General features: G+C 41.8%; 1 protein-coding gene across 2 annotated transcripts in view; it reads left to right on the forward strand.

Moving 5' to 3' along the window:
- The first annotated feature begins 795 nt into the window (after positions 1 to 795).
- rnf38 (ring finger protein 38) overlaps positions 796 to 15,152 on the forward strand; it is a 22,910-nt gene continuing 8,553 nt past the window's right edge. For both annotated transcript variants that reach the window (XM_034897733.1, XM_034897742.1), the window contains exons 1-3: positions 796 to 871; positions 1,864 to 2,538; positions 13,426 to 13,487. In XM_034897733.1, coding sequence (XP_034753624.1) covers positions 1,941 to 2,538; positions 13,426 to 13,487 — 660 coding nt within the window. In that variant the 5' untranslated portion in view covers positions 796 to 871; positions 1,864 to 1,940. The remainder of the gene's footprint in view (positions 872 to 1,863; positions 2,539 to 13,425; positions 13,488 to 15,152) is intronic.

Below are 15,152 nucleotides of genomic sequence, written 5' to 3' on the forward strand. Positions count from 1 at the left end.
ACACATTATTTACACCAGTTTATGTCAGAAATGTTTCATATACGGGCCATATCCTGACCTTTGACACAAAAAGTGCTCTCTCGCCTTCCTCATTGCTGGAAAATATTAGGAATTGATATATTTCAACACATTTCGAATATTGTAAGAACACAAAGAGCTGAGAGAGAGAAATGAGGCTCACAAGCACAAGGTCACACAAGCAGACTAACCTATTTTACAATTGGTGAAAATTGAATTAGGCTAAGTTACATCAGAGGTGGGCTAAATAAACCAATTTGTTCACTCTTTATTTTCTTCCTGTCTCTGTTTGAATTTCTAGGCACTGTAAAATGATATGCAACTTTTGCAAACACAGCATACTTATTCTTAAAGCGAGCTTTCGGCTCCAGAAGAAACAGCTGCAATGGGTAGGCTCGGTATTTGTAAATAAATAATTTAAAGCCCCCGTATATCCTGCCTCTCTGCTATCCGCAGCTTCTGATTTACCAGGAGACATAATCGATTACCGATCCGCAACTCACTCATATTGCCAGTAAAGTCTTGGTTCTTAAGCATAGTGAACTAAAACAAAGCACATTAAACACTTTTAAATATAGTTTCGTGTTTATTTGTTCTCGGCGAATGTGTGGGAGAGGTGTGTGCTGAATATAACTACACACGGTTTCTGTCTTCTGGTATCGATGGGTCATGCCTGGTGAAATCCGACTTGAGCGTTGACGGTCTGTCACATTTCACGCTGACACCAAGCGAATACTGGGCGCACACAAACACATATACACACACACACACACACTCACACATACACACGCTGTGCTCACCATATTATAGACAGATCCGAATCAGGAGTACAGTCGATGAGAGCGCATTGAGGGTAAGTTGTTGTGAAAAAATAACTAATTAGGGCAGCGAAATTAGACCGGATTTCAGTGGTAGACTTAAAGGCGGAGTCATTCTTTAAGCTCGTGTTAATTTTAGCTCTGGTTCTTTCTTTGTAATTTTAGGTTGACCACTTTTTTCATATTTCTATGTGCGCGTTGCTGTTTGTGTTTGCCCCTGTTTATGGGGAAACATGCGGGTCACCTTAACTCAATGAAATAAGACCGAATATGTTTTTTTTAAATAAAAAAAACTGTTTTGTTAACATTTAGCAAGCATTTTAAAGGGATTCAAGGCGTAGCTAGGTGGCTAGCTACGGGGTTTTTCTATGTGTTGGTCGGCGGAGGAGGAGGGGTTGGTTTGGCATGCCAAGCTAGTGAACGACATTACGCAGACTTGCAAAACAAGTTTAAATGTTTTTTAAAGTGGACAAAGTTGCTTTAAACTCAGTAAGTGGATTAATATGGTTATGAGAAAGCGACCGGGTATGCTAATAAGGTCGTTGTACACTTAGAATAAGCGGAATAGCGCGTTTACCACAGTACGCTATGCGCATTTACGTTAGCATGCCTCCCCCAGCGTTAGCCTCCTGTGAGCTAGCGAGCCATGGCCGTAACGTTACTCATTCCTATGTTGATATAAACTAAACCTGGCTGGTAAACCATGAGATTTATCGTTGCTATCCTTTGAGAGTAGCTCCATATTTGTTTTTTTACAGTATACCCGACTCACAGCCACAGTTGTGTTTCAGTTAAAAACGCGAGAGTATCGATATGTCGACTAGACGACGTTGTTTAGCTAGTTGTTGAACCAGTTGGGGGATTTAACATTACGCTGTTCCTGGATTTAAGGCAGAGACGGGGTTTGGGGAAGTAGTTACCTCAAAGTTAGAAACACATGCTTGTCTAAAGAAGCAGTTACGGTTGAACGTTGACAAAGAGCCCAGTTTAACTGTTAGCCACTCTCCAACTTTGTATTTCTAAACAGGGACTTAAAGCTCTTCTGTGAGAGGAAACGAGAGGAAAAACGCAGAAAAAAAGAAACAGGAAATCCCCCAAAAGGAAATGCCAATCGCAGCCGCTGGACAGCCAACGACTCGGGAGCCAAGAGTTTGCCCCCGGCTGCCCTCCACCCCGGAGCCTGTCCCTAAAGGGGCTGATTTATTCGACGAGGCCGGGGCGGCGGAGTCGGCGGAGCGAACAGAGTACGGGGGCGCGGAGGGGGGCAGAGGACTCGGGGGCTATAGTTACAGCCATAGCGGCGCTAGGGGCTTTGTGCAGCCCGGATCCACCAACGGTTCTCCGCCGCAGTCCCCACTCGCGTCTTCTTTTCTCTTCCATCCACTTCACCCCCACCAAATGGCGATGGAGCCCCCAAGGACTCGATCGCGGTCTCGATCTGGATATTACCAACAGTACGGTGTTGGGAATGGCAATGTAATTACAGCAAACGGGGTCATGGGATCTAACCATCACCACCTCCACCACCAGCAGCAGCAGCAGCAACAACTACAGCCACAGCAGCAACACGGTGCCGGTTGCGCACCACTTGGAGCTCACAGCAACCACCCGGAGAACCAGCCGCGATCCCCAGGAAGTAACGCCTCTCCCGGCATTCAGAGGCTTCCTTCGTTTCCCGGAGCGCACCGCATCCCGACAGCAGGTAAATGTCCCGACATGTCATTGTCACTGACTGTGTATTGTAGTGTACCCCCGAACATGATAGCTAAATGAGTCGCAACGCACGTTTTTATCAGACTTTTGTATTTACATAAGCACCAAGTTGAAGTGATTGAAGTGTAGGTGTTTAATACCTCGGGGGGGTATTTAGAGACATATTGAGAGGAGGGGTGTGGGGCATGACAGAAGTGCATGTGTGAACACATTTGTTCTATTCTAATTGGACGGGGTGTTTTATGTGCTTACCACAGCTGCAGTGTGGATGTGGTGCACAGTTAGCACGTACAGTAGGTACATGGAAAATTGCAGTCTGGGGTGGCCTCAAGCTTATTGAACTGCTGTGCAGTTACCCAGGATGTGTTTCTTAAGGCACTGTGGCTTGTCTAGTTTTAGTCAACTACACAAACATTGATGTAGCTAGGTAACAAGTCCACAGTGTGAGCAGGCTTATCTTTGACTAAATAAACTAGGAAAAGGTACAACATGGACTGATAACTAAGGGGCTTTGTCGCCTCTCAGTGTGAAGTTGTGAGCAAGAAATAATCTGAATCAGCTAAATGACAACATAGGATGTATCATGTTATATCAAAAAGGATGACAATGGCCTCTATAATAACAGACATACAGTCTCCTTAGAGCTGGATGGGCATATTCTGTTTCAGATTGGGGGTTCTCTACTATCTTGATATTTGTGCCAGGGAAATCTTAGCAAGTGTGCATGGACTGGTTCTGGGTGTAGAACATGGACTGGAACATGGACTGGGTCTGGGTGTAGACACAGCCTCTTCAGTGCACTGAACCACAAACAGAAACAGCACAGCTAGAGTTTCCCATTCAGCAAGGCCATGGGAAAGCTTTTCTTTCAGCACAACTAACAGGCTTCTCAGGTTAGGCATATGCTTGGTTGATAGTTGTCTCCTGCTATGTTTTGTGGAATAATTTTTAAGTAGTTAATTCATAATGAAAGGAATTAAAACCTAAAATAAATAATTGAGTAAAGTTTTTTTCATTTCCTTATGTACACATCATTAGACAGATATCTTCAAAGTATACATCAAATTATAAGGGCTAAATGAAAAGAGTTTAAGATAAATTAGTTGCTCACATCAAACATGTTCGGGATTGTGTTGCTCTGCCTTCAGGAGACTACTCATGCTAAGTCTACAAACCATGTTGGCATAACTTAGCATGCACAGACTAAGAACTCAGTAGCTTATGAACAAGACACACAATTCAACTACACAGTGACATTAATCTAATTTGTAAATAAAAGCACACAATAATATTATACCAGTCCCAATTCTACACAGACAGCATCACTTCCAGACTGGAATTACCTGTCTGAGAGAATGAGAGTAAGAAAACATACATAAACAAATAAAGGCCTTTTCTGGACTGCAGCCTGTTGGTTGTCTAGCAATTTGTGTGTTCTATGTCTTGCTTTGCATGGGCTTGCTGGGTATCAAGGTATGTTTCTGTTGGAAACGGAGACCAGGAAGAACTGGGATTTATAAAAAGAATAAAAGTAGAAATCGGTGTGCAAAGTCCCACTGCATCACAACAGACGGTGAACCAGTCATTAGCGGAGTTTATCGGTCTGCCATGACCTACGACCCATAGTCTGTCATTGTAGCTCGGCTATGACATGTAGAATAGCATAAATCAATGGATAGAATGACGGTATTGTATTTCCCTCTAAATGGATTTCGATCTAGAGGGGGAGGCGCTGGCTCGAAATTCTATAGACGCTCACTCGTTATCTAGATTAATTTGAATTAGACCTAAAAGCCCACAAAAGAACAGTAAATACAGTAATACAGAAAAATGATGTGTCTACATTTGTATTTGTACTCTGTTTAAGTAAAGTCTAACTGTAGCAGAAGTGCAACAACATAAAAAAGGGCATGCTTCATTTAGAAGCTGTGGTGTGCATCAAAAGTGAAGCCGTCGCTTTGTTTTCAAATGAAGAACAGACAGCATTTGAGTGCTATTTACATTATTACCTCAACCTAGGAAGGATATTCTCTTACACAAGAGAAGCAGCTGGCTAGCCGGACCCTTCCCAGCACTACACACCTTTCTATGAGACCCTTTCTCTATATCTAGAAGGGGCCCTGCTTGTTGAGAGAGAGAGTGAGAGAGATACTTAGACCATTCTTCCTGTGCTAGTCACCTGCGTTGGGCATGAAAGCTAATGATATCCTGTACTCTTCAATCCCTCCCCTCTCTCCCTAGTCATCTCTTCTAAAGCTTTTGGCCCCTTTTGTGCTTGTTCTTTCACGCTTGTTTAATAGTTTGTAGTGCGCACTTTGTTTTCTGTCTTCTTCCTTTTTTGACATTCTATCTCATATGCTGTTCAGATGACTTCACTTTCCATTTTAAGGGAATTAACATGTCGTAAGAGGTAAAAAAGACTGCTAAGAGCACATGTCCGCAAAATTTAGACTTAACCCTTATGTTGTCCTATATACATTTTCTTTTTAACTACCCAAAATAACATGATACAAAATATAATATAATTTAAAAATAACATAATTGATTCCACAAAATTCTCTTTGGCAAGTACAAATCTCTACTTTCACTTATTCAATTTTGCAGCACTTGGAAAAAATTAAGTGTTTTTGAAATAGTATTGAGTAAAAGTTGACATATTCCATTCTGTGATTATCCATCCATATGCTAAACAATTCCTAATTTGTGATTTTCTAATTCAAACATTGGGTATTATTTCCGACAAATGAGGTGTGAACATAAATTCCAAAAATACCTGTAAAACTAAAGTTAATAAGTTAGTGTTACGAAGTGTTGAAAATGTCAAAAAAAGTGACAAACATTGGAAAAAAGCATCAAGTGTTGAAAGAAGGGGACAAAAAAGTAAGAAAAAGTAAAAACCTTCATTGAGAAAAGTGTTTGTTATTAATTTTGACGGGAAGACAACACGAGGGTTAAGGTGCAAAAGAGAAGCACACAAATGTAGAAGTACTTGAGTTCCCACCAAATGCGTGAAAACTGCTGCCAATCGGTCCAAGGGGATAAAACATCCTCTGTAGCCGTTGATATCCTATCCTGATTCTGACCGACCTCTGTCACAGCCTGTCCTCTCTCAGCAACACTCATTTGTCCCTCCCCTTTGGATCAGTCAACCCTTTCTGTCCCCCCGCGGCCCATGTTCTCTGGCCTCCTCCCTTATTTGTCTAATGGAGGGATCGTTTTAATGGATTGCCCAAAGCAGCAGAGGGACAGACACTCTACCTTTACCCTTCCACTCGACTCCTATCCCCCCATCCTTCTGTCTGCAACAGAAGTGGAAAAATGCTCTATGTTTTATTTCTTTGTGTTTTTTTATATACTTTCCTTTTGTTTTGTCGCCCAGGTGTGTCTGACTTAGGAAGGGTGGGTGCAGAGAAAGGATGAGGGGAGGGATGATAACACAGACGCAAAGTAGAAATGGCAAAAGGAGGATGTGGACTTGCGCAGCCTGTGGTGGAGACACAGGGCGTCATGAGTGTTCTGGTAAGCCGAGCACAGAGAGGAAGCATGCTTCACAGACAGCAGCCGAGTGTGCAATGCAATCTGAGAGGAGTTGGGACACTGTGGCTGTAGAGAGAACGATGAAATAAACGCTAGAGAGTGGGATATAGGTGGTTGGACCTGAGACTAGACGCAGTGTTTCAGTGTAGGTAAAAGTAAGTGTGTGTGTGTGTGTGTGTGTGTGTGTGTGTGACAAATGCATGAATGAATGTTGAGAGAGGTAAGTGGGAGAAAGGGAGGAGGAGGTTGTTTACTACTCCTGTTTGCGGAAGTGGCTTGGTTGTGACTAGGGTTGGGCTTCATTTTGATTCTAACAATTCAGATTCCAATTCTGATTCTTGGGGGGTGCAGTTGAAACAGGTCACACGGAAAGTTTTATTTGGATTCAGTGGTGATTTACAGTTTCACACAGTTTCTTTTCCCACGTAAAATAAAGCCACACTAGAGCACCACTTACTGTGCTCCAAGGCTGCAACACATCAAAACCCCGGCTGCTTCAAAACTCGCCAGATAATCGGATTTGAGACCAAGTCTTCCAAACGATTCTAATAAGAAACAGTTTCACTGGAATCGTAACTTTTAAAACATTTGTAAGTTGGAACCGTTTCTTGAAGCCCAATCCTAGTTATGACATGGGTGCAAAAGCATGGTTCCAATGTCTACGTCAGTATTTTCTCCCCTGGGGGTACCTTGGAGGACTGCGGGGGGGCAAATGTCTTCCCGTTACAAGGCCGGAGTTACTTCTACGGTCTTTTTTGCCAACATTTATTTTGCTTTTTTTGAAGTTGACCAACTTCAAAAACCTTCCTTTCTAAGGTTTAGATCTATTCTTGCCTTTCTTCCTTACTTGTTTTTTTATTTTTTTTAAAGGTTTTTTTGCTGCTGTTTTTTTGAAGTTTTGTCTTTTATTCCATTTTTTGTCACCCTTGTGTCACCTTCCTTCTTTCGTTTTTTTCGAAGTCTTTATTGCTATTTCTGACCTATTCTTGCCTTGCTTCCTTCTTTCTACTGTCCTTTTCCAAGTTTTTTTTGCCTTTTTTCATCAGCACTTATACGTTTTCCAGGTACAAGGCTGTTGTTTAGTAAATCTATCGCTAACATCGCTGTACTGTTCCTCTTTTATACGGACTCTTTTTTTTCTTTTCTTTTTTCTTCTTTTTCTTCCAAAAATGATTTGCACTGGTTCGGGGCTACTGGCTTGAAAATGGGGAACATTATTGTAAAAAGCTTGAGAAGCAGTGGTCTACTGGATGTAGTTGAGAAGGAGCTAGTCTCCTCTCACTGACTATGGCGGTACTGTCATTAACCGCTTTCTGTCAAGTTTAAGTAAGATGATTCACGTCTCACAAGCCACGGCTCTCTCATGCTTGTTTTTAACCTCCAGTTTCTTCTGTAGCAATTCTTTGTTTCAATGCTTATCATCTTCAAACTTGTTCTTTGTTGTTTCAACACAACCCCTGTCTGCGTCCTTCCCTATTCTCCCGTCCTCTTTCTGCCTGTGTTGTAACGGCTATGCAAAGTGAGCTGGCACTGCATATGCACATGGACTGAATATCCAACTGTAAGTCTGTGTAGATGCTCTTTAGAGTTGTATTTGTAAGAAAACATGCCCTTTTTGTTGTATTTTGGCAAAAGGACACTTTTCTAACATACTACTTCCAGTATCAGTATTTCTTTGTTTTTAAATTGACTGACATAAACAAACCTTTTTTAGATAGTTGACATATGTAGGTGACCTGTAAGCCACTGATCGCCCTAATTCCTCAAGTCATATACCACTTAGGCTATCTAAGGTTTTTTGTTAGATCATTGTTAGTTTTTAAGTGGTTTAATCCATGTGTTGTAGGCCACCATAGCTACATGTCCTTCTTGCATTGTTGAAGATTTCATCGGGAAGATTTCTGTCATTCAAACATCTCTGAGCTGTAACTTAAAACTTCGACAGTCAACTTAATAACATCTCAGGTTTAATTTCGGCTCAAGTCCATAAATGCAGTTAATGGATTCAGGCACTGAGAACTGAAGGCTCAGTTAACAATGATTAGCCACGTAGTGCTCTCTGGTCACTTATGTAGCAAAAAATGAAGAAAACCTAAGGAATAATGATCGCAAATCCAGAATAAATAATTATTTGTATTTACTGCCATTGATCCTGGGGCCTATACATTGGTTGCCCCAAAGACACAGCACAAGTACATTTGTCACAAGTTATTTCCATTCGGCTCCTCATAATGTAGTTTTAATGAGTTGATGGCTCGGTTTGTGGTGCTATTGTTAAGATTCATCATGGAAGAAGAGAATTAGGACTGTCCTCTGTCTCTGCCATTCTGTCCATGACTTTCTCTTCTCAAACGCTCCCTCTCAGCTGGCTTCTGTTTTTCATTGGGAATGGGGAGGAGAGGGAGATAGTGAGGAGAGGAGGAGGAGCGAGAGAGTAAGGAGTGTGAAGTAGTGTGTGTGTGTTCATGTACCTCTACTGACTGTGTGACTGTGCATATGCGTACATACGGAATAACGTCACCATAGACACCTTTTTCATTTACTGCAGTATGAAGAAAGAGATCAAAATACTCATGCTTTTAGTAGAGTTTTCCACTGAAAAATCAACCAGTAGCAATACTGTAGCTAGTGTTTATTGAGCACTGGGAGCATTTTAGAAAAAGCTTTCTTTTAAACCTAAAACATTTCGAAGGATTTATTTTTTGATGTATCAGTGTTTTGTATCCCTACAGTGTAAGCCAGCATGTTAGATTAGCATATGTCTCACACAGCTTCTCAGTTCTGTGACCAAAAATATAACACAATGACTTTCAGTCAGAGATTAAATGGAGTTGTCAAAGTCTCTTATTTGTAATTTATTTATTTGCTTTAAATCTGAGGTGCATATATTTTTCACTTCAAAAGTTTGACTGCGGGACACAAGATGTCTCTCATTTCACTGAGAAGACTTCTCTCAGCGCAGTAGAGGTTTAAGTTTTCCATATCACAGTTGATCAGGATTGGTTTTCAAACTACATCCTCGTCATACGTACGCGTCTTAAAACTAGATCTAAGGTTCCCCTTCAGCAGATGCATGTGAAAACGATTGTCTAGTGGTCAAACTCTGCACGTGCACCATTTTGCACAGTAAAAGGTCAATCATCCAAGTGAGGTAACATCTAGCAAAAGCCTCTCTTAATATTTTTGGAGTAGAAAGTCTTACTTAGGAAAACAAAAAATGGTTCTGAGCCAAATAAATGTCTTTTGGGCTTTCTAGAAGGCTTCTCTTAACCACCTAATACACTCTTCCAAGCTCAGGTGTGTGCGGAGTGCGTAGAAGTACCAAAAACAATATCTATCGATCCTCGACAAGGGATGTACTAAAGCATGTGAATTCCAGAAAGTGTTCAGTTATTCTGTTGCTCTCTGCGTTGTTGTTGTTGTTGTTGTTGTTAACACATAGAATCGGGCTGGTTAAAGTTAACTCAAGTTATAGTGTTCTGCTAAAACAAGCGCTAACGTTAGCTAATGTCAGCTAACTTGTAGTGCTGTGTGACTCAAGCCAACTGTAACTGGTTGGTCATGGTAGAATACGCAGTTGCATTTATTTTCTCATTTTTTTGATGTACTTTTTTTGTCTTTGTTTCCAGTGCATTCTCCTTTTGGCCTGAATTATGTATGCACATAGTAACTTGAAGATCAAGTATGTTGAGTGCAAACACCTGCGCGTGTTCTGTCTGATGTATTAAGCGTTTTTTAGACTTGAGAACAAGCGCGGGATGGAGGAGCAACCTTAAGCACTGCAGCAGCAACCGTACAGAGAGGAAGATAATGAGGAAGGAGAGAACAATAAATAGATGGAGGAGGACAATGAAGTGGGTGAGAGGTAGAATCAGTCCCATTTCTGCATGCACATACACACACACACACACACATGCTTGCCATCCGGCCTGTGTGAAGCAGTGTTAGGCAGGTAATGGCTGGGCAGGCGTTACATGGCCGCCTATTTTAAGCCTGTGTGCCAGCTTGTTACTCCACTCTGCTTTGCGCCTGGGTGTGAAGTGTGCGGTGACATGTGTTCAGGAGGCGGGGTGAAGAGAGATGTGTGTGTGTGTGTGTGTGTGTGTGTTACACATATTTCTGTCTAAAATATTCTTTACTTTCTGTATGTAAATGTGTACAAGTTCTGCATCATTCGACAATGTTTTCCGGTCCCTTTCCCATTTGAGACCGTTGAGCTTGCGTTTTAGGTAAGCCTGTTACTTATCTATCATCTTATCTATCCAGCCACCCTTTCTATTCACCCACTTTCCCCTGTGTTTTTCCACGAGAAGGGGAGTTTAATAGAGAAAGACCGCAACGGACAGCTTGATGGAGATCATGGGCAGAGATGGTGCGATAGGGAAAGCAAGGAAATGTGGATGCTGTGAGATAAAGCAGCAGGAATATAGGGGAGAGAGAGACAGGCCGGCAGATAGGGAAATAGATCGGTGGCAGGGAGGCATGGTGATGAAGTGATGGAGAGTGTGAGGAGGAGGAGGATGTGTGAGGAGGGTGTCTGAGCTGTGCGGAGTCGGAGAGGGAGGGCGAGAGAGGGATGAGAAAGGGAGGGAGAGGTGGAGGAAATGGATAGAAATAGCTGATGCACTCTGAGGCTTACAGAAAATCAATAGCAGTCAAGAAGGGAAGCCACAACCCCCACCCTGCTCTCTCTCTCCTCTCTGAAGGCCCCCCCTCGTGTCCTCTTCCTTATGCTTTTTCCTCCACTCTATCTCTTCCCATCTCATTTTCCTCCTCAGTGCTCTCACTCTCTCATGTGCATTTCCATCCTTGTCTTCTTCTTCTGTGCCGCCACTTTGCCTTCTTCTTGTCCCCCACATTACTTCCTGGCCGTTTCTCTCCTTCACACTCCCTTTTCATCCTCACCTCCCATTACTCTTGGGCTGGCTTTGTCGTTCACCCTCTTTCCAGGACATCCTCTTTTTCTTTAACAAGCGGCTTCACTCGTTAAACAGGCTGGGTATTGCAGATGTAGGGGCTGGGTGCCGAATATTGAGTATCAAAAAATGCCTTGTCATTCAATCATTAAATCTCATCATCGTCAGTAAGCCAATAAGTATGCAGCATTCTTCTACCAAGATCTAATAATGTCTGTGATTGGCTGTCTAACGTTACACATCGTAGAGATACGCAGGAAAAACACACAGACGGAGCTCACTTAGTAGGAGCTGAAAAATACGTGAAAAGACGTATGCCATAATGTGTAAGGTTGTCATTTCTTTCTGTTTTATTAAACTGGTGTCAAGAAAAAAAAAAAGTATTGTTTAGGAACCGGTATTAAAGTTGCGGTATTGGTATGGCAATTTTCCAATATTTTCTATTTTCCAAAACAAGCATCTGAAGTCAATGGCAATATGGCTTTGTGTGGCCTGTAAATTAGTTTCATGATTCACACTTTCACTTTGGCCAATTTATGGTTTGATTACTTTTTTGGCATTCACCTTCATAACACCCGTAACTTTGACACTTCACTACAGGGTAGTACTTTTGTTTTTAGTAGCCTACTTTAAGTCCAAATGTTACATATTGTCTGGTCAATACGGCATAAAAAATGTCCCTGCTCACAGTCACCTGCTCATTCATCCTACTATTCAACGTTTCTTATTGGCCCTCTAAGTGTGCAGTCTGTTTGTCCAACAGTGAACATGATGTCATGGAACAGATTTAAACCTGTTCTGTAGCTTTTGTGTTGTGCAATACAGAGTGACTCTGACTGAATGACTCGTTTCTGACTCAATTTACCGGACTTCCACAATGTGCAAGTGAGTCCATATTCAGGGAAGGAGCTGGATTTTTTCCTATTGTGACCAGTGAATGAGTGTCGTACAGAACAGCGCTATGCAGCCCGTGAGTTCCCTGAATGCTTCACTAAGACTCCGTCCCGAAGCTTCTCAGTGAAAAATAGCCTTTTAGCCAGTTTTCACTACACTATTGTAAGTTTTACTCAACCTTTTCAATCCACTTATTTAGCCTGCCTTGGGGATTGGAGAGGAAATGCTTTTTTTATAGGGATTGAGGAATTTAGTTAGAAAACCTCACTCTGCCTCTTCTTTCTCTTTCTCTACCCTCTCTCTTCTTTGTTGTCAATCACAGCTTTTCTTCAAAGAGGAAGGCTGTGAGCAGGAAAAAATCCCACAAACAAACAGCCGATAGGTGAAAAATGCTCTTTTTAAAAGTCATTTTTTTGCATATTTTCCCTTCTAGTTTAGCTCTTCATCTTGATCGTAAAGGTAGCCTTGTCTGGAGTGCCCTTGGGAGTGCTTACCCTTGGTGTGTATGTATACCACTGCCACCATCTGTGGTGAGGACGTCCCCAGATAAAGATGTGCCTATGACAAAGGGGAAAACAAAAGACAAAATGAATAGAAAAGACAATAAAAAGATAAAAGGATAGTCCAAAAAAAACAAAAGAGTAAAAGTCTTAGCTGTGATGCAAGCGACGGTATCATCAGAAAGCTTCTCTAATCCAGGATTAGAGAGAGTGTGTGTGTGTGTGTGTGTGTGTGTGTGTGTGTGTGTGTGTGTGTGTGTGTGTGTGTGTGTCATGAGTTTCAGTCACTTTGTGCTGTACACCAGTAGGTCAGCACCCCTTCTCACAAACATGTTGTCATTGTTTTTTGTTGCTGTGCATTAAATCCAGATTTCACGAGAACAATAACAACAACAAGGATAAAACATACCGTAGATTAACAGGAGTCTTCCCACAATGCTTGAGTATACTTGTGCTATCAGTTTCAACAAAAGGTATTACCTACATGTTATCGTATATTGTAATAGACATTATTACTGGAGGTCAAGCTAGTCAAATAGATTCGAGTCATGCAGAGCAGGACTAGACTTTGTTCAGTGTAAGGATCCATGCCGGCGCCTTCACTGTGAATATGGGAAAGTAGAGAGCAGTCAGTGTTTTTATACCGGTTGCACATTGGTTGTGGTCCGAATGGAATTGGATTAAACATTATCATACATTTTATTACATTGTTGACTAATTGTCTGCAAGGTTGCATCAGTGGTGGTGAATGTATGAGAAATCATGTTTTCTGCTATTTCAGTTTTGTTCAAGACCTTTTAAATTTACTGAATGCCTTAATGCATTTTTAAATTTTTGGAAAATGGTTAACTGAACCTTTTTATATTGCTATTTTGATGTATTTGACATACCAAAACTAAATCTTCTACATATACACATTTTATATGAAAGTGAATTGGAGTGTAGCCTCAGGCTTCACTGATTTCAGGCATATGTTGTTTCACTTGTCTCAACCTTGTGGTATATTGTGCTTTTGCCTTCTCTGTGTAGGAGCCTCTGGCGGGTCCTACCACTGCCACCCGGATCATGCATATGGAGAGGAAAGTGATAAGGTAAGCCACACACTAGACTTGAGTTGCATAATACATACAGTACCAGTGAAAAGTTTGGACACACTTTCCCAGTCAAGTGAATGGGGAAAGATTGCCCAAACCTTTGACTGGCACTGTAGAAGATAATAAATATATGGATGTTTCCTGTTGCACACTGATTAAGATCATGCTGCTCTATGAATCAGTATTAGATGTTATCTTCTCTCAGGATACACACAGAATACTGTCTGGTTTTGGTGCTGCGGTAGCCGTGAACTCTAGTCACTAATGACTTTTGACTTGGTCTGAAAAATATTCAATTATTTTTCTTAGAACACTTTACATTAATCCTTAACAAGGTTGAATTGAAATGTATCATTTTAAAGTACACCTAACGGATAACGGGCTTTTGGGCTGGAATAACGCCCTGAAAACCATTTTCAGTAGAACTTAAATACTGTTGTTCACTATGTCGTTTCGCAGGCTGTAGATCATGATGCTTGTGTAGACGCTTTGAACCGTAGTGTCTTCTGGGGAAACTCACACAGCACTGTTGGGAAATTTCAACTCTGCTCTACGTTACACAAATGTGGAATTATTTTTTACATGGTATATTTTATATATTTTCCTTTTCCATTGTTTATTTTTCATTAGAAAATACAAACTGAAATTATTAAGCAAATGCATAAGCGTTGTATATGTTCAACATAGCAGCTACTACTGAAGGTGAAGGAGAAGAGGGGAGGCAGGATGCTGAAGAAGGTGTTGCAGAAAGCTTGGAGGGAAGGGAGGAAGAGAGGGAGGGAAGGCCGAAAACAGCAAGGGGGTATTGCTAATGATTTCACCTCCAGCTGTGGGACTTGGTTGGATTGAGGCAACGGGAAGGGAAGCAAGGGAGGGAGAGAGAGAAGGGGAGGAAGGGAGGAACAGTGGCAGAGAGAAAAAAATGGGCTTTGAAATGTTGTTGATGGAAAGAAAATAAGTGGGGGAGGGAGAAGTGTGTGAGTGTTAGTGGAAGCATGTCTGCAAATATTAATGAATCTTTAAAAGCAAATGACCATATTTGCTCAGTGTGCACATTCATGCGCAATTCTGAGGACATGAACGCTGGAGAAGAGAACCTTAATGCTTATTTCTATGGTGAGTGTTTGCATACACGCAGTGGGCCGGTCTTTATTTTGGATCCCAGCATTGACAGCGAAGCCACAACAGCTGCTGGCCACAGTTACTGCGTGTATGTGCGAGTGGATGCACATCACCGACGTGGACATAGTGAACTAGCACGTTGTAGGGTGTGTCTGTACTCGTGCTTCAGGATATCTGCACACACTGAATGTGGACACAGCGAGGTGTGTGTGTGTGTTCTTTACACTGTGAGCACTGCAGAATGTGCTGTAAGATCAGCCGTAGAGCATTTCACAATGTTTTGTGTGTGTTGAGGGTCTGAACGTCAGCATTTTTTCTTGATCTTTCTGGCTTTTAGTGGAAACATGTTTGGGCCAGACATGTGTAGCATACATGTTCACAACAAGAACTCTATTAGCACATAAGGTAACATTAAGGCACATTGCTTGAGGACACACACACACTTCTTTGTCTGACACCGCTCCCCTCCCACTAACGTGGGTAGACAGGCCCATCAAACTTTCATACTAATGGGCAATAGTCTCTGTGTGTGTGTGTGTG

This window comes from Etheostoma cragini, chromosome 2 (genome assembly GCF_013103735.1).
Source record: "Etheostoma cragini isolate CJK2018 chromosome 2, CSU_Ecrag_1.0, whole genome shotgun sequence".
NCBI lineage: Eukaryota > Metazoa > Chordata > Actinopteri > Perciformes > Percidae > Etheostoma > Etheostoma cragini.